The sequence below is a fragment of the Mauremys mutica genome, chromosome 3 (assembly GCF_020497125.1).
Source record: "Mauremys mutica isolate MM-2020 ecotype Southern chromosome 3, ASM2049712v1, whole genome shotgun sequence".
NCBI lineage: Eukaryota > Metazoa > Chordata > Testudines > Geoemydidae > Mauremys > Mauremys mutica.
In genome coordinates this window covers 64,655,664-64,683,110 of record NC_059074.1, presented here as the reverse complement: position 1 = coordinate 64,683,110, position 27,447 = coordinate 64,655,664, and the positions used below count along the sequence as shown (strand labels likewise).

The 27,447-nt window shown below is 40.3% G+C and overlaps 1 protein-coding gene across 1 annotated transcript in view; it reads left to right on the top strand.

Annotated features, from left to right (window-relative positions):
* The window catches only part of IBTK (inhibitor of Bruton tyrosine kinase), a 96,157-nt gene extending 69,122 nt beyond the window's left edge, over positions 1-27,035 (top strand). Inside the window, exons 24-29 of the mRNA XM_045009840.1 lie at positions 2,253-2,345; positions 7,141-7,299; positions 12,138-12,290; positions 23,742-23,798; positions 23,915-24,047; positions 25,638-27,035. Of these exons, the coding sequence (XP_044865775.1) occupies positions 2,253-2,345; positions 7,141-7,299; positions 12,138-12,290; positions 23,742-23,798; positions 23,915-24,047; positions 25,638-25,763 (721 nt within the window). The 3' untranslated portion in view covers positions 25,764-27,035. The remainder of the gene's footprint in view (positions 1-2,252; positions 2,346-7,140; positions 7,300-12,137; positions 12,291-23,741; positions 23,799-23,914; positions 24,048-25,637) is intronic.
* The last annotated feature ends 412 nt before the right edge of the window (positions 27,036-27,447 follow it).

The window sequence follows — 27,447 nt, the reverse complement described above, 5'->3', positions numbered from 1 at the left end:
AAAGGGTTACAGGTTTCTGTACTTTTACCTAAAATCTTCCAGCACAACATGTTACCTTTGGCCTGTCAGCAATAATGTAATTTTAAGTAAATCTACAAGAGAGAAGAATTGGCAAAACCACACTCATGCCAGCTAGGCCTTGGCCCAAGTATTAGCTTATTCATTATCCATAATTATAAATGATTAAGGTATAACTAACAAAGCTCTTAATCTTATGTAGTTGTTCTTCATTTTTATATTTCAGTATCATAATTCAGTATGTGTGTTATACACACATAGAAGTGTAGCGTCGTGGGTTTAAAAGTGCCATGACCTCAAAGTGTCAGTATTTTATCTTCTTTAAACATGGGTTTTCAGGAGACTTTTTCACTTAAAGTCCAACCTTATGTTCGTGAATCATTACATAAAGCTTCATTAGTAATTTTCCTTATGTTGTGTTTTGAGGGGCATCTTAATTTTAGGACTTAATAATTATTGTTTCCTAACAACATGCTCACTAGAACTGCTTACATTAGCAATGTACATGTGGGACATTAAACTATAAATAACTTACCATGTATAAAGATTTTACATAGAGGGTTGGCCTGTCACTATTGAAATACTGAAAGCTTAATTCCTAACCATATACAAATACAAGATCAGATTTCAGATATACAATTCCCAGGCAAACATAGTCTCTTGCTGCAGGATTGCAATGAGATGGACTGCTTCATGTCTCTGTGTGGCAGCATTGTCTGATGGACGCATAATGCTGAAGACAGCCTACTGCCTCATTCAGTGGGATAGACAGTATCCCTGTAATATACTTTTGTTCTTAAATTAGTTGATACATATTCCCAACTGTAGCTGCATCTCAACATAGTTTTTAAAACCCAAGGTAATTCCCAGACAAAAACTATCAAATTCTGTATACAAACCCTAAATGAGAAACTGAAAGAGTGCTACCAAGTGATAGTACATATCTTCAAGTCACTAAAAATATTAAGCTTAAATCACTTTTTTTTTATTTTTTACCTTTTAAGGGCAGAGTCACTGAGACACTGAAGCAGCCTACACAAGCCATTAAGCTGCTTTGCTTTGCCAGAGGAGCACAAAGCAGCAAATTAAGGGTCGCACTGACTTGCAGTTGGTTTGGAGGCTTGTATTAGACTATGCTGTCTGAAGGGAGGGCAAGGAGAACTCTGTAGGGGGGTCCCTGTGTTCCTCTGATTTTAAAGGCTTCCCGCATGCTCCTGCCTCATTTCCCCTGGCAGTGATGTCAAAGCACAGTGGAACCAAGTCAGCAGTGCCATGGGGAACCTTTCAAGCAGTAATGCCCTAGGTTATCCTGTGGCTGTGGAACTTTTAAGGAGCTTTGACAATTGGGCCAAGTAATCCTACCAATGAGAACTTTTCACACAGGTGTTCAATTTCTATCATACCACTGACTCATTAAAACAACTAGCATTGTTACATACAAATCAGCTGTAAAGGGATGGTGGTGGCTGAATTACTCCATCACAGCGGCCTCACGTAAGAGTTACTGAGCCTGTTTGTAGCCTATATAATTGTAGCAATTAATTTAAACTATCATACCATAGCTAATTTCTTCAAATGTAGCATATAACAAGGTTTCAGTTTTAACTATAAGGAAAGTTTGAAGTGTCTGCATTGTTCTGCTAAGATCATTTGGAGAAAATGATAGATACTAAATTTCTTACAATTAATTTAATACAAGGTCTTTTATCTCATAAACTTAAGGATTTACAAGTAAATCCTTAGAATGTTCACACTGTACTCAGTCAGAGTAAGTGCTGTAATTTGGGAAGGGGGAGGGATAACAAATATTTTCCATACAAAACAATAAGGTTTAATTGTTTCTTTAAGTGCAAAGTGGAATTCTGCCTTAACTGTGGAGTTGTGACCAGTGTCTCCATAATACCTAAGTTACTAGCTGACTACTAAACAAGTATCCTAGTTTTAAATATCTTATTTACAATGGCTTTTAAAAAGTAATCACACTTTACCTCTTGTTTCACATTGTAATGAATCTTGGAAGTATTTTTGTGTATTCTGTATATACACATATATAAAAAGTTTTTTTTTGTCAGAAACATTCTATTTGAGGTTTGCCATAATTGGGGAAATAGACATATGATGGTACCCGGATGTATAATTTAAGTATGACTTAGAAGATTTCAATGAAGTTTGGAAACTCTGGAATGTAAGTAAAAATGAATGCCTTGAAAGGTAACTTTTTATTTTTCATTCAGCCCTGCCAGCCCTCCTGCTGTGGATCTAAGAACCATCATGGAACTTGAAGAAAATATGCAGAAGCGTGGAACTATGCCAAAGACAAATGCAGGGTTGGTAAAAAACCAATATCTATAAAAAAGGAGAGATGTTGAAGAATAGGCCATTATGGAGTTACTTAGTGGTTCAGATGGTTTAAGATTTAAAAGAAGAAGAAAAAATCTTGTCCTTTTTGTGTTTGCACAGCTTTGTTTATTCATTTTGTTTTATCATTTCTGTGCATGCATTTAAAATTTACATCTCTGTCTGCAGTGGCCTGATTCATGTAGTTAGTGCAGAACCTTCTGTTGGACTCTGGAGATGTAAATGGAAAGATTAGTAAAATAACAGATCATATGTGGGATCAGTGGCCTAGCTGGCCAACCTTTCTGCTCTCTGTCCATCCCCACTCAAAAATAATCTAAATTTCCATCTGGTTGCTCTCCAGGTACCATTTGTTTCACACCACCTCCTTCATCCTGTCTGGGTGCATAGTATTTTCCCAAAGAGTACCACTGGTGTGGATGGAGGAGATGATTTCAATGCAGACTGGACATTTTGCAGAACTTTTTTTGCCCACATACTAGCCTGAATGACACCCATCTGTGGATTTTAGGGAGCAAACACAAGATAGAATTAAATAAGAAGTGCGTTTTGGAAACAAAACTTATGGTAAAGCAAGACTTCAGACCAGAAACACTCAACAAAACTGCACATACAGAAACAAAAATTGAATTAGTGTTTTTTGAAGCATCACATGTGGCAGTGCTCAGAGATTCTGCCTTAGTCAGAGAATGGGGAACATCCCGGGCAGCCTCCACCATCTCGCTATGAGGAGCAATGTGACAGTGTTATGTCTGGAGGAAGCTCTCATTCTTTGTATGCCCAAGCATGCAACTGACTTCCCTTCCACCCTAAAAAAAACAAAAAACATCCAACATATAGACTTCTAGTGTTTCAAGTGTCCTCTGCATATTCCACTTTGTTCTATTCTATTGGCACTTCTGGTGTCAAGATGTAGAATCTTCTGAAGAGCAGTGGCTCTTGGGATGCATCCCACTTTCCCATTGTGGTGGACTCTGAAAGTACAAAAGGGGAGAGGGACCCAGTTACCCTTCAGTTTCTTCTTAACAGCTGAAGTGTTCAGAGTTTAGGTTTGCAGTATCCTCATTGTATGGATATATATATTGTGACAGGGTCAGGCCAGATGGCTACAGGAGAGTGATAGAAGGCAGATATATTAGCTCCAGGTTAAGTAGGTCCCCTTTCCCTGGGTAAGGTAACAGGGAAGGTTCCAGAACAATCAGGAACTTTCTGGAAACAATTAAGGCAGACAGGCTCATTAGAACACCTGCAACCAATCAAGAAGATGCTAGAATCAATTAAGGCAGGCTAATCAGGGCACCTGGGTTTAAAAGGGAGCTCACTTCAGTTTGTGGTGCATGTGTGAGGAGCTGGGAGCAAGAGGCGCAAGGAGCTGAGAGTGAGAGGGCGTGCTGCTGGAGGACTGAGGAGTACAAGCATTATCAGACACCAGGAGGAAGGTCCTGTGGTGAGGATAAAGAAGGTGTTTGGAGGAGGCCATGGGGAAGAAGCCCAGGGAGTTGTAGTTGTCATGCAGCTGTTACAGGATGCACTATAGACAGCTGCAGTCCACAGGGCCCTGGGCTGGAACCCGGAGTAGAGGGTGGGCCCGGGTTCCCCCCAAAACCTCCCAACTCCTGATCCAACCCAGGAAGATCTCTGAGGCTAGCAAAATCTGCCAATAAGCCCAGGACCCACCAAGGTAGAGGAGGAACTTTGTCACAATATATATTTGCCTCTGCCCTTTCAGGACTATTTTTTTTTTGGTTAAATTTTTTGTTAAATTATCAGTCAGGTGTCCTCGTTTAAAAAAAGAAAAGGTGCCTGATTGACACTGGTATCTGGACCCACGCAAAGTGAGAGAGCTGCCTCTGACATCTCTGCTATGAGGGGAGGCTCCATAGGCCCAGTTGACTAAGTTTGGCATTAAGTCCAGCAACGATTTAAGAGAACTGCTCTCCTAAATGGCTCTTCATCTGCCTTGAAGCAGTGTCCAAGTCCCTGGCTGACTAAGCTCAGTAATGTTCTAGCATACTCAATGAAAAACAAAAGTCCCTAAATTAGTCTGGTTCAAGTTAATTTGGTGCTGAAGATTTTGCAGTTCACTCTAAACCACATGCTAAAAGTACTCTGGTGCCAGCATTGGCAATGCTAGGTCCTCGGATCCATTCATGTCAAAAGTCCGGTGCTGATAATCCAGCACCTTTAAATACTAGTGAACTACTCGTTTTGAAGTTTTGCCTGATACCAATAGTACTAATGTCCTTAGTTTCACCAATGACTTTGGTGAACCATTAGTTGAATTATCAGAGGGGTAGCCGTGTTAGTCTGGTTCTGTAGAAGCAGCAAAGAATCCTGTGGCACCTTATAGACTAACAGACGTTTTGCAGCATGAGCTTTCGTGGGTGAATACCCACTTCTTCGGATGCAACCACTGCTTGCATCCGAAGAAGTGGGTATTCACCCACGAAAGCTCATGCTGCAAAACGTCTGTTAGTCTATAAGGTGCCACAGGATTCTTTGCTGCTTCTATTAGTTGAATTGGCTCTCTGTCCAGCTCTAGTGAAAATAGATCAGATCTAGATAGATCTATCTGAGTTAATGTAGTTTGATGTCAACAATGATAGATATTTGGCAGTCTGTTTCGCTGTCACCTGCCAATGATGGATTGTTGGATCTGCATGCTTCTCCTATTTATGCATGATTAGCTGCACATTGACAGGAGCCTCTCAGTTTCCAGAGCAGCTTGTGTGTGTTTGGAGATTGTGGGGAGTGGACGCAACTCCTGACACCTCTGCAATGAAAGTCTCCGTTCCAGTCATATTGGGCTTCCTGGTGCTGCATTTTTGGCCCTTTAGCCTCAAACCTATTCTGCTATAGTGCTAGAAAGACCTCTATGGGCTTTCATCCTTCCTTGGACTTGGTCATCTGTACTAGGTACCTCAAAAGTGTTTTCATATTTTTTTTTTTGTAAACTTACCCGACCTGCACTCAGGTAGTCACAATGGCCAATGGAAAAATACTTAACTTCGTAAGTTTCAGATTTTCAACTGAGAATATATCCCAGCTAGGGTACTCACCTTTCTTACTGGAACCTGGAATTCTTCTGCCTTCCCTCTGATTCCATTGATTCAGGAGGTCTGTCTGGAGGTCAGTCACAATGGATCCAAAAAGTTGTCAGTAGCCTGAATTGGTCTTGGCTGTTTCATCTTCAGACATCTTAGGTCAGATGTTTTTTAGTACCACGAATTCTATTTTCCATTCTCCTTGTTCTTTGTCTTAGAGTTGAGGGTAAAAGTATCCATCTGAAGCTGAATCTTTCTCAAGATGACAGCCTGGCTTCTGGATTACTGAGATGCTTTATGGGGAGGTTTATTCTGAAGTCTAGTAGATCCTGTTGAAAAACAAAGCAGGCAAAAACCTGCTGCAATAAATATCGAAGTTTCCCCATTTCAGTAGCTGAAGAGAGTGAATCTGAGATGCTCTTCTCTTGCTTTTGATATATTACACTTTGAACATTTGAAGAACTGTTTTGAGTTCTACCAGACTGAATTGTTTGTGATGTCAGCAACTACTGTCACATGCATGGGGGAATTGTACAATCCTCTAGTTTATGGAAGACTTACTCCATCTACTAGTAATGCTACCTGAAACATTTGCTTTGTTGTGATATCTGAGACAAAGTAAATTTGACTTCCCTTTTCAGAAATACTGCAGTGGATGGATTTATTTGAGCTGTCCTTGGGTTATTCCCTCTGGTGCATGACTCTCCTTTGCCATGAGATTGAAATCTTTCCTTCACAAAACTCTTAGGATCTTTGCGCTGATTCACATGTGCATGTCATCTATGCCATGTGCTATGGAAAAGGGCATTCCTCATAGCTTTAAATATGGCCAGGTTGTTGGTGAGATGCAGTCCAGAAGGCTGAGTTTGCATAAGCTCAGTTCCATATGGAAAATGTGGTCCTGTGCATACCTTCACCACAATTTCCAGTTTAAAAAAAATATCTAATATCTGATTTAATCTTTCAGGCCACTAGGCTGTCTGTAGTCCCACAAGCATCTTTCTCATGCCTTTTATGACTTGCCTAGGTATTTGGTCTCCTGAGAAATCAAGGTGTACTTAACTAAATGAGAGTAGTAAAGCATCAGATGGATGCTGATTGTTTTCATCATCTTTTTGCAAAAATGCTACATGGGCATAGATATGTGCTTTCAGCAATCTCTCTCTCTGTGTCAGACTTAATTCAGGAGAGGAAATTTCAGTCACTAACACTCCTGACCTGTTGTTCAGAACTGATGTTCATTTTGTTAGTTCTGCAGACAGCGTTCACCTAGGCTCTCAGCCCACCTTCCATAGAATTGTACTGCTTTCAAGTCTTCCGCAAGTGGGACTTTACAGAAGGAGGAGAGAGATTACTACCAGCAGCTATTGCTCTTAGATTGCAACTGCATATTGACACTTCCTGCCTCCCTTCCCCTTTTCTTTGGAGTCTTGGGAAAGAATTTCCTGAACTAGGGAAGGAACTGGTGGATGTGTGGGCCAATCCTTACTTTTTATGCTCTAGAGATCCTTGCAAGGGGCAGGGAGGGAAGGGAGAGTATTCTCAAAGGGCATTGCTCTTCACAAGGTTCTGCAGCTTTACACTAGAGGCACCAGTGCTTCAAGTGTGAATATATAGAGGTTACACTCGAATAACGGTTGCAAGTAAATAACCTGTCTTTTGAGGTTAGTATTTTAAATTCAGTTGTTTTCTCTTTTCCAATTGTCATTTTAATTCATAGTAAACCTGCTTCTCATGGAATCAAGCTTTCTCAGAAGCAAAGAAAAATGATTGCCATGGCGGCTAAAGATAGTGGCTCAGTTACAAACAGCCTGGAGACTACTTCAATTACAGCCACGCCACCCACACCAACGAGAGTTACAAAACCAGGGAGCGCATGGTATGTCATCTTAGTTAACTCAGTTTATTTGTCTTTGTGTTGATGGTTCCCTTTGGGCAGGGTTTTTTTTTTTTTAAGATGACATAACTTCTATTTAGTTGCAAGAAAACAGTGTTGTTTCTACTTTTGTACAGTCAGTGTTCTTGAAAATTTTAAACAGGAGTTGTTGTTAGTGTTGGTGATTGTGGCTCAACATTCATATACCCTAAAGGCCACAACCAAGCTGGGCTCTGTCATGCATATTGTGAGTATGGTCAACAGTATCAAAGACATGATAGACATAAGAACAGTCATACTGGATCAGACCAAAGGGCCATCTAGCCTGGTATCCTGTCTACTGACAGTGGCCAATGCCCGGTGCCCCAGAGGGAATGAACAGAATGAATTATCAAGTGATCCATCCATGAACTTATCTAGTTCTTTTTTGAGCCCTGTTACAGTCTTGGCCTTCACAACATTCTCTGGCAAGGAGCTCCACAGCTTGACTGTTGCCCATTAATTTCATTTGGTGTGACCCCCTAGTTCTTGCGTTATGAGGAGGAGTAAATAACACTTCCTTATTTACTTTTTCTACACCAGTTATGATTTTATAAACCTCTATCATATCCCCTCTTAGTCGTCTCTTTTTCAAGGAGCACTATAGCAATTTAATATCACAATCATTAGTTACTATAATTGCAATCTTTTTTCAAGTATAGCCTATGCACAGTGTGTTAACTAATGTCAACTGTATGGAACGTCTGAAGAATTTGTGGTGTTCCATTATTAATAATGATTCTGGACAAAGAAAAGACTTGACACAGTATATCTCTTAACATTAATTTGAAAATCTGTCTTATCACAGAAATTTACTGTTTTGCATTTTATCAAATAATTCTGGATTCAGAGTAAGTGCTGTAATTTTGGGGCAGATGCAGTTTATTTTTCATACATAACAAAGTTTGAGTTCTTGCTTCAAGTGCAAAGCAGAACTCAGTCTGAACCCTAGAGTTGTGACTGATGCTTCCATAATGGAAGAGCCAGTGTTTCCAAACTGCAGGATTTGGAGTTTATTGAACTTTTTATATAATGGTTTGATGGCATGGGATTACCAAATTAGACATAAAAATCCTTAAACTAACATTTAAGCATGTTGCAGTGAATACAGTACCTACGTTAGTGAGATTTAATCTGGTACATAATGTACATTTTGACAAACTGAGAGGTTTTTTTTCAAAACTTACTTTCCTCATGGTCCAACAAAGGATGAATTAAGCTTTGTAGGATGTTCATCCAATTTTCCCCAGAAGTTTTAGTGGCTGAAGTTTAATTTACTGGCTGGCGGGACCTGACTTTTAGTCAATTCTTTTGGTTAATTGGTGTCTTTTATGTTAAATGTACAAGCACCTAGAGATTGTTGGGCACGTTTTTAATAAATCAGTCTTTTGAAATATTTTGTATAGTGTGATATGCAGGCCCAGGTATCTTAAGTGAAAAGGCCAATGCATCTTCTACTGAAGGATAACTTTCTGGTTTAATTTTCATGTGGCTACATATGCCTATAAATGTTCATCTACAATATTCCTCTGTGCCTGCTCAGATGGAAAATGTCGATTAAACCAAGAGTTAAAGTAGAGAATCAGTGAGAAATCTATAAATGTTTCAAATAATCACCTAGCTGCTGTATAGGGGAATTAACTTGGTTAAGTAAAGTTTAAACTTCAACAGGCAAACTGTAGATTACTACTGGTTGCTTTTGCTAGTTTTTTTTTAAAATGTATTAACAGTTATCATCCACGTAGTCTATTTATCTATAAAAGTACAGAACAGTAAGGTTGGGTGCATCACTTAACCATGTGGAATTATGGATCGTTTGATCCAAAATGTAGAGTACATCTGGTGGCAAACTCAGCTTTCCATGCGTGCAGTACGTTGAGAGCTATAGAGCTTTTGTGTTCCAGTGAAAGGAGATACTTGTCTTGGAAATTCAGCAGTTTTACTGGCAAGAACATTTGCCAGAAGGGTGTGGGACCTTCTGGCACTTTCTTTGGTAGATTAAAAGACACAGTCTAACTTATACCATTCTTTTCTTTTATGCCAAAAGAAACCTCCAATTTCACAGTTTGGGGGATTGAAGCTAAAATCAAGTGCTTTGCAGACTGGTAGAGAATAATAAACTTTGTAAGGAACACTTTTATTTTGAAAGACTCTCATGTCCCACAAGAAATTAAACAAAATATTGGCCTTATTTGGATTTTATCTATAATATAGTTCAGATGTGTGTGTATGTGTGTGTGTATGTATAGGTGTATATGGTTGATACCTAGAGTCCATCAACAATTAAAACTTGATATTTTATTGCAAAAATATGCTTTGTGCATCATAATGTATTTTAGTACTTTGAAGTCCATACTTTTTTAAATTTTTTAAATTGGAGATATACCTATCTCCTAGAACTGGAAGGGACCTCGAAAGGTCATTGAGTCCAGCCCCCTGCCTTCACTAGCAGGACCAATTTTTGCCCCAGATCCCGAAGTGGCCTCCTCAAGGATTGAACTTACAACCCTGGGTTTAGCAGGCCAATGCTCAAACCACTGAGCTATCCCTCCCCCCATACTGGTGTGCCATCTGTTAAAAGTGCCTTCTGTAACACACCAAAATGTCAATAGCTGTTCTATAAAGAAACTTCACACTTGTTTGTGTACAGCCAAAATTCCAGGAATAAGATTTTTTAAGTTCCTTCCATGCAATTAAAACATCTTTTAAAAAAAAAAAAGACAGTCTGGTCAAATTAAATTAGTGTGTTACAAATTAGGTGGAAAGGACCGTGCACAAAGCAAGACGAGTTTAGTAAAGATATTGCATTTAAGCCATTAGTTTTTTGTTGGCTAGGCCATAACTCTTTCATAAGCTTCATTTTGTTTTTACCTAAAATGACAAAAAATAGTAATGCAGGTTCTCTGCTGTGCCCAGTTGCCATTGGATGTAGTTGTGGCAAGGAGGTGACATGGAGCTAGTTAGTTAAGTTCTCTAATTCTCTAGCGGGTTTTGCACTGGTCCCAGAAGAGGCTTCTGTAACCTCTGCTAGCTAATAATGGACCACAAAGGACTGTCTTGGGGTTAGCCAGCATGTTCTGGTCATATCTCCCTAACTCTCATATGCCAAGACTTCAGTGGGAGTGGAATAGGTGCACGCTGACTCTGCACACATTATGTCAGGGGAATTCCAAGCTGGGGACTTGCTTTGCTCCCTTTGCACTGCTTGAATCACGCAAAGGAAGAAAAGTGCATCAGAGAATATGTGAGTAATAGCTTAAAGTACTTGCAGAGTAAAATTGAATTTGGCTGAATTTTGGCTGAATCCTGAGGTTAAGCGTACATCAGGTTGATGAAGTACACCTCTACCTCGATATAACACTGTCCTCAGGAGCCAAAAAATCTTACCCTGTTATAGGTGAAACTGCGTTATATCGAACTTGCTTTGATCCACTGGAGTGTGCAGCTTCCCCCCCCCCCCCCCCCCCGGGAGCACTTTTACACCATGTTATATCCAAATTCATGTTATATTGGATCGCATTATATCGGGGTAGAGGTGTAGTATTAAACTGTTCAGTTCCTGACGTGTTTGATATTTCCCTGAACAGTGCTTGCTATTTGGTTTTCTAGATGTTTAATTTTTCTTGCTTTGGTCATGATACAGGTTTATATTTCACCCAGCGTTGCCTTGGTGTAGGTAGTATTCTGCATTAAAGAAATAATATTTAAAAAGTAAAAAAATTATGGCTTTTTTTGTATTCACATGCTTAACACGACTACTCGTGGTGATAGAGTTAAGGATGTGTTTAAATGCATGCAAGATTGATGCCTGAGATCCTGATAGGAGGGAATCATATAGTAAAGTTATGATAATTCTCTTTTGTCCTGTAAATAGAAATAGCTTTTGAGTAGCGTGTTAGTCGTTCTTCTCCCTTCCCCTAACTCAAGGATAGTCAGTAAGTGGACCATGGGCCAAATTTGGACCGCCAGACACTTTTGAATAGACCCTGAAATCTTTGTATTTACTTATCATTATTATTTATTTTCTCTGGAGTCTGGACTTTGACTATATCTTGGACCAAGAAATTTGGACCTCAGCATAAAACGGACTATCTCTGCCCTAACTTATCTAGAAGGCTGATTCTTTATCCTGCATTAGTTCTGGAGATCCATAATGAAGGGGCAATGGACACATTGGGGTGAGCAGAGGGAAAATGGGTGGTAGGATTCATGGTAGGAATTAATTTTCCTCATCTCAGTTACTTTCCCATACTACACATCTATTCTTTTTTCCTCAACAAAATATTTATTTTAGGGAGAGTACCCAGCATAGCACGTATAATGTAATGTAATAGAGTAAGGATTCTACTGAAACTTGTGGACTAGGGTTTGCCTATATTTGCTATCAGGGTTTTGCAAAATGAAGCCTTTTATCTTCAAAGGAGTCTGCCATCTGTGGTCTAGTAAAATTGACACTACAGGCATATAGCTACATTTGACATTTTAATCTTGTTTTAACAACTGTTAATCATGTTAGTGAACACAATTAATTATTTCTGTTATAGACAGAACACCAGTGTTTGTTTGTATTAACCCTAGATTTTAGCAATTAAAAATTACTAAATATTCATGTGTAGACATACCCCAATTCCTTGAGCTATATTCACAGGAAAAGATCTGACAGATACATTGATGTGCAAAATTATGATATTTGGTGACATAAAATCGTGTGGATCTCTAGCCCATGTTTAACACGACTCACAAATACAGTCTTGAAAAAATGTAAGTCTAAAATGTTGAAGCTTTTGTTGTTGCTTTTAAAGGGCATCTTCAATACATTCAGCTTTGCCAAAGTCATTCCGTGATCTTGTACTAGAAGAAGAAAAATCTGTCAGTGCAGGTCATTCTCCGGGCATCGTTGTCAAAAAAGTTTGTTTTAAAGGAATTGAGGATCCACAAGCTCAAAAGGCCGTAAGGTAAGTGATATTTCTGTTGCACAGCGTCTCTCCCCAGTCATTATTCATGAGCTAATGCCCCCACCTGTGGAATTTGGAGGCAGTCCAGTGGTGATTCTGAAGGATCCAGGACTAGGCTCCACTCTTTAGCTCAGGCCATCAGATTTCTGCCTCCTGCTGTGGAACAAATTGGTGGTTCAGTTTCTCCTGACCATTTTCTTTTTAAAACCTTTGTTTTTATTCATTTTCATGCAGTTGCAACTTTATTATAATCCTCCTTCTCCTCCCATCCCCTAGTAAATAGCAGCATGTTGGTTTCAACCACATGGATCTGCTGCTGCAGCTCCTTCCTGACAGACTTCTGTGCACCTACTCAGGCCTTACGTGAGCTGTGCTGCAGACACCCGGCTTATGAAGCCTTTGTGAAACAGCACTTACAAGCTCTGCAGAGGGTGAATTATGCCTCACCTGTTGCCAGTCACCCGACCCTCGCACTGCCAGGGTATGGGGCTCAGAGTCTGACTGGCATGTTAGGTCCCTATTCTGCCTTGGGAAATCGCCACTCTAATGCAGAAAAGACCAATCCAGCGCTATTGAGCTTTCAGTGAGAGAGTCTAAGGATGAGGAAGAAACTACCAAGCCTGCTCAAGGGGTAAATCCCACAACAGACCTGGGCTGGAGGGAGAAAACCCCCTGAAAGGATCAACAGTTGTCCTCTCCCCCGTCCCCAGAAACTAAAGGGCCCTCAGGTCCCAGGGTTGAGCGGGGCTCCAACACTGCTTCCCTTCTTCCCCCTGGGAGTCGAGGAATTCTCATGATACTCAGGGGTAAGTTCTGCAAACCCCCGAGAGTCCCTAAAAGGCAAAAGGAAATGTGTCCTTCCCCTGGTAGTAATTAATATTGTTAATTAGCAATCGGGATGAAAATCGTGGTTAAAACCTTCTTTTGCTTTCTCACCCTGTGGTAGTGTTTGCTGGCGTTTTTCTCCTACATAGTCTTTCTCACAGTGCCCTGTACCAGGCTCACCGCCCTCTCCCACTCTGCAGCATGTCTGGGCCTGCAGAGAAGGCTGTTCTTCCTATGCAGCCCTGCCTCAGGCTGTAGTCTAATGGAAATTGTATCAGTCTGGCTTTAAGCTTAAAGACCCTCGCTCTGCCAGGGAAAGGGATTCAGATTTCAGGAAGCAGCAGAGTGGGAATTGTGCCTTCTGATCATCAGCCCTAAACCCTTGCTTTGCCAGGGAAATGACCTCAGACTCTGAAAGGTAGGAAAGGCTCTCTTCCCCCACTCATCAGGCTGGCTCCACATTAAAGCCTTAGGAACACTTCAGGTAGTCTGTGACAGAACAGAGGCACATGATCCAATCCCCAGGAAGCTGCTCCTTCATGGGATTATAGAGGGGCAAATAAGAAATCCCTTCCCGTCCCTTCATAATGATCCTGATTAAATCCCAGAGTGGTACTAGGCTGCTCCTATGGTACTTCAGTGCTAGCCAGCCTGAGGGAGCCAGCAGGCTGGTTTGCAGATTCCCAGGCACATCTAGCAAGCTATTTCCACAGTTGGATCTCTGTACCAGTACCACTCCTCTGTTGTGTGGTTGCTGTGCCAGGATGAATAGTGTATTACCTAGATAGCCAGGGGAAGAAGTACCACACATGCTTTAGAGAAAAAAAACAAACAGTAGCTTGCAAGGAACTGATTAATATTAATAAAATATCTTCCCTTTCAAGTATTCTTACGTATATTTTCCCATTAATGCTTCCAGTGAGTGCATCGTAAGATCCAAATAAGGACATCTGATTAAACCAAATGTTCAACTAAAGTGTTTGTATAAAAATAAAGACTTTTTATACATTTTGGGAGCCTAACGTTGGTGTAGTAGTAGCTCCACCAGGGAAAGACAAGTCACACCTTCAGAAGGGGACTGCCTTCCAAAACCTGCCTTAGACACTGCACTTTCAAAGCCTCAGCTATACCCTTTCAGATTGTAGGTTTTTCATGTATTTAGTAAGGAAAGCCTACTTTGTGGCAAACAAGTGGCTCATTGTCTAGAGGTATAGTTTTTGATTGGACTGAGATGTCTTGGGTTTTGTTCTGGTCAAACCCTTCATGTGGTTTGTGGTGATAACTTGGTGGCTACACAGAAGCTGTGTTATACCCAGGAATAGCTGTCACTCATTCAAAACTGATATCTTGTGCATGCAAACATGTGAGTAGCTATTGGAGGACACATTAGAGAAATTAGTAACTGACATTGCAGAGAGGCATCAACCCTCACTATCAAAGCCAGCATAGAAGTCGATTAGTTACTACCAACACCAAGTGTATCCAAGAAGGGGCCATTACCCTGGCACAGGGAAAAATCGGGAGTAGAAGCATGCAAGAAATCAACAAAATCCTCATAATGATGAAGACAAAAAAAGTGTTTGTGTGTGAACCACAGTGCTTGTACAAGAGTCTTCCTTTTGATCTACCCTCTGTATCCATTGTCTTAAGTGGCTGGTGGTAATCACAGCAAGGCACAGGTCACACCCAACTTTCACTCTTGACCAGTGATACTCAGACTGAGGCTTGTGATCTGCAAGTGGCTCTTTAATGTGTCTGCTGCAGCTCTTTGCAGCACATGATATTAAAAGACTGTGTGCTTCAATTATTAACCAATAACTATGTTATTAACCAGTTACGTTATTAACTTGCACTATGTAATTAACTTGTCATACTGTTTAAATATGAATATATAGTACTATAGTAAATGAAACAATTCACACTACTGTGGCTCTTTTGGGTAATGTTGATCACTAGTTTAGCTCCTGAACCACTGAGGTCTGAGTATCACTGCTCTACACCCTTGAATACTCACTATGGACGCAAACATACTTGGAAGATAAATTTCCAAAAATCTCATATATATAAATAAATGAGAGAGAGAGAGAGCGCTTTTAGTTAATATTGACACCTATCAGGATGTGTGTCATTTTTTATTTTATTTAAAATAAATTTATTAAAAATAAAAGAAGCAAAACCCACAAACATAGCTACAGAGGATTGGACCTTTCAGGTCCAGTATCCTGTCTATGACAATGACCAGAACCAGCTGTTTCAGTAGAAGTTGCAAGAAACCTTAGGCAATTACGGTAACTGCAGAGAAAACCTCCCTTACTTCCCATTAGGGTTGGCCTGGGATTGAGACACGAGTGTTGACATCTCTTCCAACCAGGGAGTAACTAGAGGTCAAAGCTTCTCTGTGGCAATGAAATTAATGTCCTGGTTAGAGAAGAATCTGCTACCTTTCAAGACAGTTCACATAAAGAATACAGGAAAGAAGAAAAAGTAGAGTTGTGGTGTCCTTGTCCTCTACTGGCTCAGAAGGCACTTTGGACTTGCTAGGTAGCCAATAATGCCACATTGTAAACAACAGACCTCTTGAAGCAGAGACTCTTTCATTCAAACCAGGAACAGTTAACAACTTGGGCATCAGAAGTGAAGTGTAATTCAGCATGGATTCTCTATTAAACTCTGATATAGTTTGGTATCCACACAACACCAGGGATTCATTGATCTGATCAAATTTACATTTCTGGTGTGAGGGGAAACAGAAAGCCCAACACAATGGGATCCTGACCTCTAGATAGAATAATAATACAATTAGAATAATAATCACAAAGTTCTAGTGATCTCAGCTACACTAAAGTTTCTCTGGGAAGCTTGGTTGCTGGCTACAAGAAAGCACCTTAGAAAGGTGGGTACCAGCCATACTGGCATTTTGAAAATAGGCACTTTGGATCCTCCACTTAAGTATCAGATGCCAAGTTTAATTACAATGACAAATTAGACAAGTCTGTGGCAGACCTTTCCAGTCGCCATTACCTTGGAAAAGCAAGTTTTACAATTAGTTCTTATATCCATAACAAGAACCACACTGCCTTTGTCACGGGGAAAAGATTATTCTTATAGCTCCAGAACATTTCTGTCCAAAGTAAGTTCCTCTTTCCACAATTGCTGGAAAATAATTATCCCGTGGTTTTGTTCTAATGCTTTGAAGGTTGTGATATAAATTAACATTCTTAGAGCTATAAAGATACATACTCCATATGCTTGAGATGTATGCTTGTTGTACCCTGTTCATCCCATTCTGTCCAAAATGCCAAGGCCTTGCAGCTCAAGGTTGCTGCAGGCAAGATGTAAAAATCCTACCAGTTGGTATACTAGGCATCTGGGAAACTATTCACAGAAGTCTCTAGAGGCATTGAGGGAAAAGTGTTTGAGCCTCATCCGAGGAAGATCTTCAAGTAAGTTTCCTTTCCTCTAAAAAAGCATCCTTTGGTAGAGGGTGCTACTGGATTACTTCTCACACATAACTCCATAGTTTATAAAGCTCTTGCTTTATATGGGGGGAACGCCTGTTGCTTCCTATTATTCTACTAGAATAATTAAACTCTGCTTATCCTTTCCTTTCCTTCCCTACTTCTGGAATTCACTGCTCCGTACTTCCAATGAATAATGAATTAGGAGAGAAGCTGTGCAACAGAATGTGACAGTTCTTACCTGATAATTTTCTTTCTCTTAGCAGCTTCTCTCTGAATTCAACCCACCAGGGTAATTGTATAAATGACCAGAATATAAATTTGAAAATTTTCACTAAAAGAAGTTTTAGGCATATATTATCTTAAAGTATATTATCTTAAAGTTAATTTAGTGTGATAATTGTCAGGTTACCGTACATGCTACTAATTGGCTACAAGAGCATTTCTACAACTGTGGAAGAACTCTTCTGGTGGCCTGAGCTGAAAGGCAGAGCTTCGTCCTGGAGCCTCCAGCAGCAACTCTGGGCCAACTCTGAATTCCACAAGTTGTGCATTCCATAGTTAGCCCATGAGTAATTAATTCAGAGAGAAGCTGCTGACTGACAAATTTTTTACCTGATAATTTTCTATTTCTAATCTTAAATGTATAGCATAAGAGTTTTGCTTTCTTAATGATTTTAGGTAGTCATTCTAGAATAGTACATTAACATTGATCTTCATTTTTAAAAATCACTGCATCCATTTTTTAGAAAAAGCTGCTAGCAGTTATTAGTTATGAATAGAAACCAAATGTTCTTTTTATTTGTATGCATCAGATTTTCTTACCTGCCATGCAGGCATATGAACAGCACATGTAGTATTAATATTAAAATTAAAGCAGTTCAAATATTTACTATCATGTGGGCAAGACCATCTGCTAATACTTGTATTCAAACCAGAGATGAATTACAATATGCATGGAGAAAGGGGGGAGATAGTGGTTTTGATAGCTCCAGTTTTTGTTAATTACTATTCCCATTTTAAAACTGTCTGTGGATTTTCTTGCTTGATTTCACTTATAGGTTGGAACCAGTTTTCTTGGCGACTCGCTGGAATTATGGTGGTGGGTTTTGTGATTATGATTAGGGCTCTGTCTGTCATGGAGGTGGAGGAAGTCACGGATTCCATGACTTTCCACGACCTCTGTGACTTCTGCAGCAGCCAGCGTGCTTGATTCCAGGGCTGCCCAAGCAGCTGGCTCTAGGACCAGCTGCTCATGTGGCACCAGGGATAGCCACATCGGTTGTTGCTGGAGCAGCCCTGGGGCCAGCCGTACCGGCCGCTGCTGGAGTGGCCCTGGGCAGCTGGCCCTGGGGACCGTCCACAGCAGCGGCCTGTGTGGCTGGCCTCGGGGACCTCCTGAGCAGCAGCCCTGGGAGCAGCCAGAGCAGCTGCTGCTCAGCGGCCCCCAGCAGCTGGTGCCTCTTTCCCCGTCCCCTACTCCCAGAGCAGCGGCCCCCCAGCTAAGATTTAGTCAGGGGTATTTATCGTACAAGTCATGGACAGGTCACCCATCATTAATTTTTGTTTATGGCCTGTGACCTGTCCATGACTTTTTTTACTACAAATAACTGTGACTAAATCATAGCCTTAATTATGAGGTTTGTGAGTTAGCAACTGGACTGAGATGACCAAACTCTTTCTTGTTCACTGCCTCTGAAGTATAGTATCTGTATACAGTCATCTAGCTCAAATCCCTAGTGTGAACTGGTCAATGACAAGTTAAAGAATCTGTATCCCATTAATCCCTTATGTTTGGTTTCTTTAGGGCATGAGTATTATACAAAAATTAAATGGCCCAATAAATCTCTATTGAAGGCAATGGCAAAGTTCTTTGTCTTGGCCTAAAGTTAGTAACTCATAATATAACTCAGGATTAAATTCCTACATCAGCCATACAAGGAGCATAAGCAGTAATGATTAAAACTGATTGTGCTAGATGTAATTTTCATGGCACTCTGACTTTTTTTTCCATAGTCTGTTTCCATTTTTTCTTAACATAAAGATGTGTTTAGCAATTATACTGCTATGAAAGTAGTGTGACTGAAGTATAAAATATTTTTTCAAAATAAGACCTACCTTAGTGAACTTAGTTTTTTTAAATGTTATAGCTGTTTTGCCATCTTTAATTGCTTTTAAACTATTGCAATCTATTTGACATAACTTTTTTTTAAACTAAATTTTAACTTTAATCATTCAGAAGTGAATCCTACCAATTTGTGGTAAGTTAAATGATCAAATTTTAAGAGATTAGCTTTAAAAACAAAAATAAAAGCAATCAGTGAAACACTGCAAAGGTGAGATATTGCGAAGCTTAGAAATAATATAGATTTTTAAGTGGGTTTTTTTTTAAATGATTGCATAACTGCACATCTTGTTAACTGTGAAATTCAGGTGACCTGAGTTGATTCTGTTCTTTCTAAACAGACGCTATTTAATGAATCTAGAATTTTATATACAGTGTCAATATAAGGCCCCAGACTTGGGACTTGAGCTTTCTGCCCTGGGCCCCAGCGAGTCTTTTATGCTGGCCTTGCTTGGCGGCCCCCCTGAAACCTTTGTGGGGGGATAACTCAGTGGTTTGAGCATTGGCCTGCTAAACCCAAGGTTGTGAGTTCAATCCTTGAGGGGGCCACTTAGGGATCTATGGCAAAAATCAGTACTTGGTCCTGCTAGTGAAGGCAGGGGGCTGGACTCAATGACCTTTCAAGGTCCCTTTCAGTTCTAGGAGATAGGGACATCTCCAATTATTATCTTTAAAAAAAATATTTGAATGGGAACTATTTGGTTCAGAAGAAGGTAGGATACTAGGAATTGTAACTGAAAGTCCTATATCCTGTCTAGGTTATTTTTGAAGAAGTCATTATGGTCTGGTCTGATACCTCTTGAGTTGTCCTTACTAAATGAGTTGGTCATAGTCTTACCCAGTTTTAATGAACGGGTAGTCACATCACCAGAATCACAACTAGCACTTCTGTTACCTGATTCAGCAGAGATTACTTTTTTTTTTTTTTTAAAGGAGGTATTGAATGGATTTGGAGAGTGAGCTATCCTCTTTCAAGGTCAGTCACACTGAGGGAGCAGCCTGAGGAAGTTTGCCTTGCTGCTACTCTGACTGTTCCCCTACTTTGAATACACTGAGACGATCCATCTTGAGGACTATAAATCAACACCTTCTAAAAATCCTAAAACACATATTAGACAACAGTTGGCCTGGAACTTACCAAGAGACCTTCCCACACAAAAATCCTTCTAAAACATGTAGATTTGACACTTCCATACACTCTTTTCACTATCCTCTAACCCGATGGTTCTCAACCTATTTACCATTGCGGGCCACACATGTGATCCACAATGTGTTATGTGGGCTGCATCCAATTCTACCTGTATAGCCCTGAGGATGTCACATGGGCCACAGCTGTGTGTGGATTGGGCCACAAGTGGCCCATGGGCCGCAGGTTGAGAACCACTGCTTCTAACCCCTTGTTATTTGATTCCACTTAAGACGCAGTATTAACATGTTAAACCATTATATGCACAGTTAATCTATTGTATGCACTTATTTAATTTCAGATTTCTTATCCTTAACAACGTAGATCCAAAATGCTTAAAATGTGAAATCTCTCACCACCTTGTTAATTACTTGTAAAGATCACAGTAGCAGTGGAATAGATGATCGTTGTGCATTAAATACCTGTATAATTATCCTCTGCTTATCTTTTAATTGATCACTAGAGTGTACTGTGACATTACAACTGCTAATTGTGATAAAATAGTCTTGCTCTGGAAAGAACTTTATCTAGACTGAGTCATACTTGCTATGACCAAGTTGATTTTGCTTTACTACTTTATAGTGGTCCTGTGAATACTTTGGGCAGGGGTAGAAGGGTACATGCATCTGACTTTCATTCAAAGTGTCAACCTGCTACATGTTTCTCAGAAGCTTTTGTCTTCTGAGAGGGCTAGGGGGTTTCTGTTTACGTAGGTGTATAGAAGATAGAGGCTCATTTTTAAAAACTGAGAATTGGGAATACTTGAACATCTCCCTAGCTTGGCAAATATGATGCTGACAAAAAGCCTACGTCTGCATTGTCAGTCAGGAAATTTTACTTAAAGGAAGTTACCACATGCTCTTGTGTGGTTCTCAAAAATGCTAATGATTTTAGAGTTCTCGAGTACCTGAATCGAAGACACCATTGTTTCAGCTCAGAAGATTGGACAGGATTTGCTGTGGAGACCATCAGTGTTCTACCTTAGTAGAATGAAGGCATTGTTGAGCAACACAAGGCTCTTCTTTTCCGTCCTACAGCTGGAGCATGTATCTTCTATTCCTACTTTCAGCTCCTGACTGATCAGAGTGAGAGAGACCCAAAGTGAGAGCAAACAAGTCTGACACACACGAATGTAGAATGCTACAGCTGAGCCACTGAATCAGAAATAGCAAGGTTTTTAATGAATGTCGAGTTGAAGGAATCAGCCCCAGTGGTGTCACTACAAGCTTTAACTTGGCATTCATTGTGAGACTGTAGAGTTTTAACTGACTACAAAGTGTGCACTCCTTCAGCTCATGAGCCTAACTGTGGTTTAAGTTGGCCCATTTTTGTTGCTTCTTCACCTTACTCAGTGATTCACCTAAGTTCAGATGAATGTTGCAGTTGAGATTTCATGATCAATAAATTCTGGTGTCTGAGTGGGAAAGATCTATCTGCAGTTTTTTGGATCACTAGGCAATTTGTTGATCTTGTAATGTATTTCTATTCTTTGGGGGAAATGAGTTAATTTGGATGTAGCCTTTGTTGAGAGATGTCTGCTTATTTATACTTCTTAAAAAAAAATAAAAAAATCTCCTTCTCCTCCTCCCAGCAATAGGAGTTATGCTGCTTGTTGTCTGTGAAATTGTGTTCTATGGAAGAAATCCCAGACAGAGAACTTGAGAACTCACCAGTCACTGGAGTTCTATTAGGAATTTTTCTATGAAATTACTGTGACAATTTGTGGCTATTTAATTACAGTATGTTATTGTGACAAAGTTCTGTCCTTGACTCTGTGGGTCCTGCATTTCCTGGCAGATTTTGCTAGCCTCAGAGGCTCACTGTGACCCTCCACTTAGTCCTTCTCTCTCTAGAGGCAAGGGTCACAGTTTACTGAGCCATTTTCATCATAAGCCAACAACAGAGGTGAGGAGAAGCAATCCTCCCTCACACAGTCTCTGTTGACTAACAGACGTTTTGCAGCATGAGCTTTCGTGGGTGAAATACCCACTTCTTCGGATGCAAGTGAATACCCAATTCACCCACGAAAGCTCATGCTGCAAAACGTCTGTTAGTCTATAAGGTGCCACAGGATTCTTTGCTGCTTCTACAGAACCAGACTAACACGGCTACCCCTCTGATACTTGACAGTCTCTGTTGTCTCCCAGTCTCAGTGATTAATCAGGGAGGGGGGGGAGCCCAGGTCCACCTTCTACTCCAGGGTCCAGCCCAGGGACCCTAAAATTAGCAGCTATAGCAGCTGACTTTTTGGAAATAGGACATGTACAATTCCCTGGCTGACTTCCCCACAGCAGCCCCCACTCAATATCTTCACTATTACCTCAGGGCCTCCTTCCTTGCACCTGATATGGATTTGTAGTGCTTCATTCCTCCAGCAGCATAGCTCCTAACACCCACACCTCACTGACTAACTGGGAAGCTTTTAACTAGTTCCAGCCAGCCCTTGATTGGCTTCAAGTGTCCCAATCAATCCACTGCCTTCTAGAAGGATCTTAATTGGCCCCAGGTGTCTTGATTAACCTGGAGCAAGTGCCATTTGGTTACCATGGTACCAGGGATTTGTTTAGCCTGGGGCTAACATACCTGTTCCTCACTACTTTACTGTAGCCATCTGGCTTTGCCCCATCACATTATGTAGAAATGAAAACAATTGAGAGTTGACTATACCAACACATTAAAGCACAATAGGTGCTGTAGAATAACTGAAAAATAAATGTTGAACTTTATTTAAAAAAAAAAAATCTTGCTATAATACTTCTCCCATGCTTTTAAACTGCATGTTGTCAGAGGTTCATACAATTTAGAGAGGGCTTAGATTTTCCATTTTAGGCCTCTTCCATTCCCCTGTTAGTGCAGGATTAGTCTGGTCAGCACATATTAGTGTGTTTCTGTCTGGTGTAGACTTAAATGTACCAAATGGTTAGTTCTCTTGACAGATTTATACAGAGTAACATATCTTACTGTCAGAATTTATTTTTTCTTGATATTAAGCATGGTTTTTTCCTGTTTAGTTTCATTCCATGAACCCTATTTTTACGCCCTTTTTATGTATATTCATCAGAATCTAGATCATATATTTGTGAGGGAAAGTACTTGGGTATGTGTGCTGAAGATTCACCATATCTGGCATTGAATAATCAATACTATACTGACAGAGAAATAATACACTAGTGCTATTGCAGTTAACTTAATGCTACCGCCACCTCTTTCAAGACAATGATTTTAGGATTGGAGATCGTATCATTCCCGGATTTATTGTGAACAGGCTTATACTATGCTTATATTGCAATTACATTGCTCAAATCTTTAAATACAAAACATTACATAAACATATTATTTAGGCTGCAAAGTCAGGCACTCAGAAATTAGGAAATGCAATAATTAAGGTTGCCTGTGCTGTAAGTCCATTACAGTTCTAGTAATCAAGAAGCTAACTTCGGAGCAGGTACTCTACCACTACATCACATTCAAAAACCTTCTGTCTAGAAGTCTTGTATTTAATTTTGGATTTGCTACTATATTACAATACAGTGAATGTGCAAAGAGAACTTTTGTCTGAATTCATTTTCTGCTGGGGCACCCATGTGCTTCTTACTAAAGTAGTTATTTGAATAGGAGCAATATAGGAATATGTTTTAGTAACTGCTCACTGTGGGCTATCACACTGCAATTTGCGAAGGACACTCAATTCACTGATTTTTTTTTTCTCCAGTGGCTTAGGATTCCCCGCTCCAAGCTGTTCCTCTCCCCACAGTAGCATGCTTAGTGCAGTAGAATAAGTCTGAGGGTTGCCAACAATCCTATTACATTCCAAGAGAGTATTGAATCAGCAACTTTAATGTTTTTTTTCCTCCCAGATGCACAATCAAAGAAGAAGATCGTGTTTCTGATTTACTACAACTGGAGAGTCATAAGTAAGTTTGATTTCTGACATGAAAGATTTTGAAGCATGTTTTCTGTTAGTTCTTTATACTGCTTTTGTTTCAGAATGTCAGCGATATACTTCACTGTGTAATGTATTACCTTGCAGTCCGTGGTTAGTGACATCCTTAACGAGCTCTACTTCGATAGCACCTATCACGTTTGCAGCAATTGTAGAGGAAGAGCTCCAGCAAGAAGCTGCTCTTATCAGGAGCAGAGAGAAACCTTTGGCTTTGATCCAGGTAAAGAAAGCTGTATTTTTTTCACTACCTCTTTTAGAGATGACATTTTAGAATTAATTATTCATATTACAAGAACTAGGGGTCACCAAATGAAATTAATAGGCAGCAGATTTAAAACAAATAAAAGGAAGTTCTTCACGCAACGCACAGTCAACTTGTGGAACTCCTTACCGGAGGAGGTTGTGAAGGCTAGGACTATAACAGCGTTTAAAAGAGAACTGGCTAAATTCATGGTGGTTGAGTCCATAAATGGCTATTAGCCAAGATGGGTAAGGAATGGTGTCCATAGCCTCTGTCAGAGGATGGAGATGGATGGCAGGAGAGAGATCACTTGATCATTGCCTGTTAGGTTCACTCCCTCTGGGGCACCTGGCATTGGCCACTGTCGGTAGACAGGATACTGGGCTAGATGGACCTTTGGTCTGACCCGGTATAGCCGTTCTTATATGCTGCATAGTGTCTACCAGCTGTTAAAGCATAACTTCAGGCTCATTTTGGGAGGGTACGGCTAGCCTAGGGGTGGGCAAACTTTTTGGCCTGAGGGCCACATTGGGGTATGGAAATTGTATGGCGGGCCATGAATGCTCATGAAATTGGGATTGGGGTGCGAGCTCTGGCTTGGAGTGCGGGCTCCAGGGTGGGGCCAGAAATGAGAAGTTCAAAGGGTGGGGGTGCAGGAGACTCTGTCTGGGGCTGCAGGCTCTGGGATGGGACTAGAGATGAGGGGTTTGCGGTATAGGCGGGTGCTCCAGGCTGGGACCGGGGGATGAGGGCTGGGGCAGGGTGTGGGAGAGTGGCTCAGGGGTTCAGGCTCTGGGCGGTGCTTGCCTCAAGCGGCTCCCGGAAGTAGCAGTGTGTCCCCTGTCCGGCTCCTAAGCGGAGGCGTTGCCAGAGGGCTCTGCTGCACGCTGCCCCGTCCACAGCGTGTGGAGCAGAGCCCCTTGGCTGCTCCTACACGTAGGAGCTGGAGGGAAGACACGCCTCTTCTTCCAAGAGCCACGCAGAGCGGCCCCTGACCCTGCTCCCTGGCTGGAGTGCCAGAGCAGGGCAAGCCCCAGACCCTGCTTACCAGCGGGAGCTCAAGGGCTGGATTAAAATGGCTGGTGGGAGGGATCCGGCCCGCAGGCCATAGTTTGCCCACTCCTGGGCTAGCCTGGCAGTATTTGGGGCCCTTAGCTGCTGGGGATAAATTCCATGTTCCCCAATTTTCTTTGCATGCCGTCATGGTTTGGAGTGTGTTGCCTTCTCCCATTTTGCTAGAGCTAGTCCACGAGTGTTTTAGAATCTGTTAGGACCCCAGGACCTGCCTATTTTTAAAGCCTGTCCAGCTAGCAGGTTTTTTAAAAGACCTACCATGCAAAAACATATCTGTATTTGAATGAAATTAAGAATATTCATTGATTACTGATGTGCAGGATGTATAATTATTCAGGGCTATTAAACCTTATTGGTAACAGTAATTTGTTTTAAAAAGTAACATTGTTATACAGTGAATAGTTTCTGTCCCCCATGAGATGATTTCTTCTAGACCTGATTATAAAATGCTGACTTCTCCTTCCCTCCCCCTCCTCTCTTTCTTTCGTCCTTCAGATTGAAGAACGTGCTATTCAGGATTTGCTAATCCACTACGAAGCTTTTGACAACCCTGATGAATTTGTTGTAATTGAAAGGGCTCCACAGGGACCTATTGCAACACCTTTGTGGAACAAGCACTGAAGTTAATCCATCATGAATTTCATGAAGATGTGTCTACTTCAGAGTTTTTGACTTTTATTACACGTAGAATTGGAGTGGGGGGAGCAGTCTTGTAAATTTAGTATCAGTGTTAAAATGCTGCACATAATCAGCATGCATCTGATTATACTAGAGAGAGAATGCAAACTATAATTTATGTGTGTCCATTATTCACACCATATAATGTATGTATGTTTTGACAACAAACTGTTTACCATACCCTGTGTTAATAACATTCTATATACAATTGTAGATTGAAAATACATTTGCTTATATTAAGGTTTAATCCATATTAGGACAATAAAGTTTTTGTTAAATTCACAGGTGGTGGAAAAAAGTAGACGCTAATTTTGTGATTATTGTAAAACTGACAATTTAAAATTATGCATCTTTAAAATGTGAGCATTTAATCAGGATTGACAATGACAGATTAGAAATATCCCAAATTTATTTTATCTTAAATTTCATCTAAAAATACAATTTGGCAGTGCAGTTTTTCCTAACCTCTGATATGTATGTATGAGTACTGGTTCTCTCATCTATTGTGACTAGTACTTTTGACTGTTGCTCTTCGTGGTGAGCCTCTGTGCTGGACTTAATGTGCTCTGCTACTACCTGCTTCCAGTTCAGTTGTGTGTGTTTTTACACTGTTGTTAGGTTGGCCTTTTGAGCAGCCCAAGCTCTGTTATGGCTTAAAACAAACACAGTTCAATGGGATGTGATATCACTAGTTGGATCATCCATGATGTATTCTGGTAAATTGGTACAATTTTAGAACCACCGTGTTAAAGTACAATATATTTAAAGTGCTGAGGAAATGCAAAACCTGTATGTTAAATATTAGAGTTACAAGGATGAATGCTTAACTGTGGATTTTGAGAATGCCTAACCTGCAAAGATTTCATGGCTGGCTTTTCAGTATTGTGTGTTCAAAAAGTTCTTTTTGCCTGGTTTCTCTGAACATATTTATAAAAGTTGTTTAATAGCCTTATGTACAATATGCTGTCTTGTTGGTTTGTGTTTGGGTAGTTAAATGTGGATTTACCTGTTTCAGTAATCTCAGCGTTTATAGATCCTGGGCAAACTGGAGAGGAAGCTTAGAGAAGGTATACCCAGATGGATGTACAAAGCAATCACTGTGTGATAAATTATTTGAGTCTTGGAAAACAATGTAGCTGCATCTAATGGCTTCAGGTGAGCTACAGTTAAAAAAAAATCAAACAAATGCAATAAACATTAAAATCTTGATTCAGACAAATTTGTGTACTTAATTTTTGTATGCCATTGTATAAAAATTGACTTTTGTGGCAATTAGAGTATTTCTAAAAGTATTTTCATTTCATACGCAGCATGAACAGTGTGCTTAATACAAGATAAAATTTCAAGTAAACACCTGTAAGGGGGAGGGGATTGCTTTGGAAGATCTTAATGTGTTTAAATACTCATGCTGAATATTTGAAGATTTTCTAGTGCTTCAATTCCTCTTGCTGTTTAAAGTTTTGTAAAACAACTGTATACAGATTTTTTTTAAAAAAGCAATTACTACGTACAGTAAGAAATTGATGTAACAGCTGTTAGTTTTTTTCTAGCTATTATCTTATTCCATTCTCAAATGTAAAATGATAGGTTTTTTAAAAATATTCATTGTTTTGCTGCATCTTGGAAA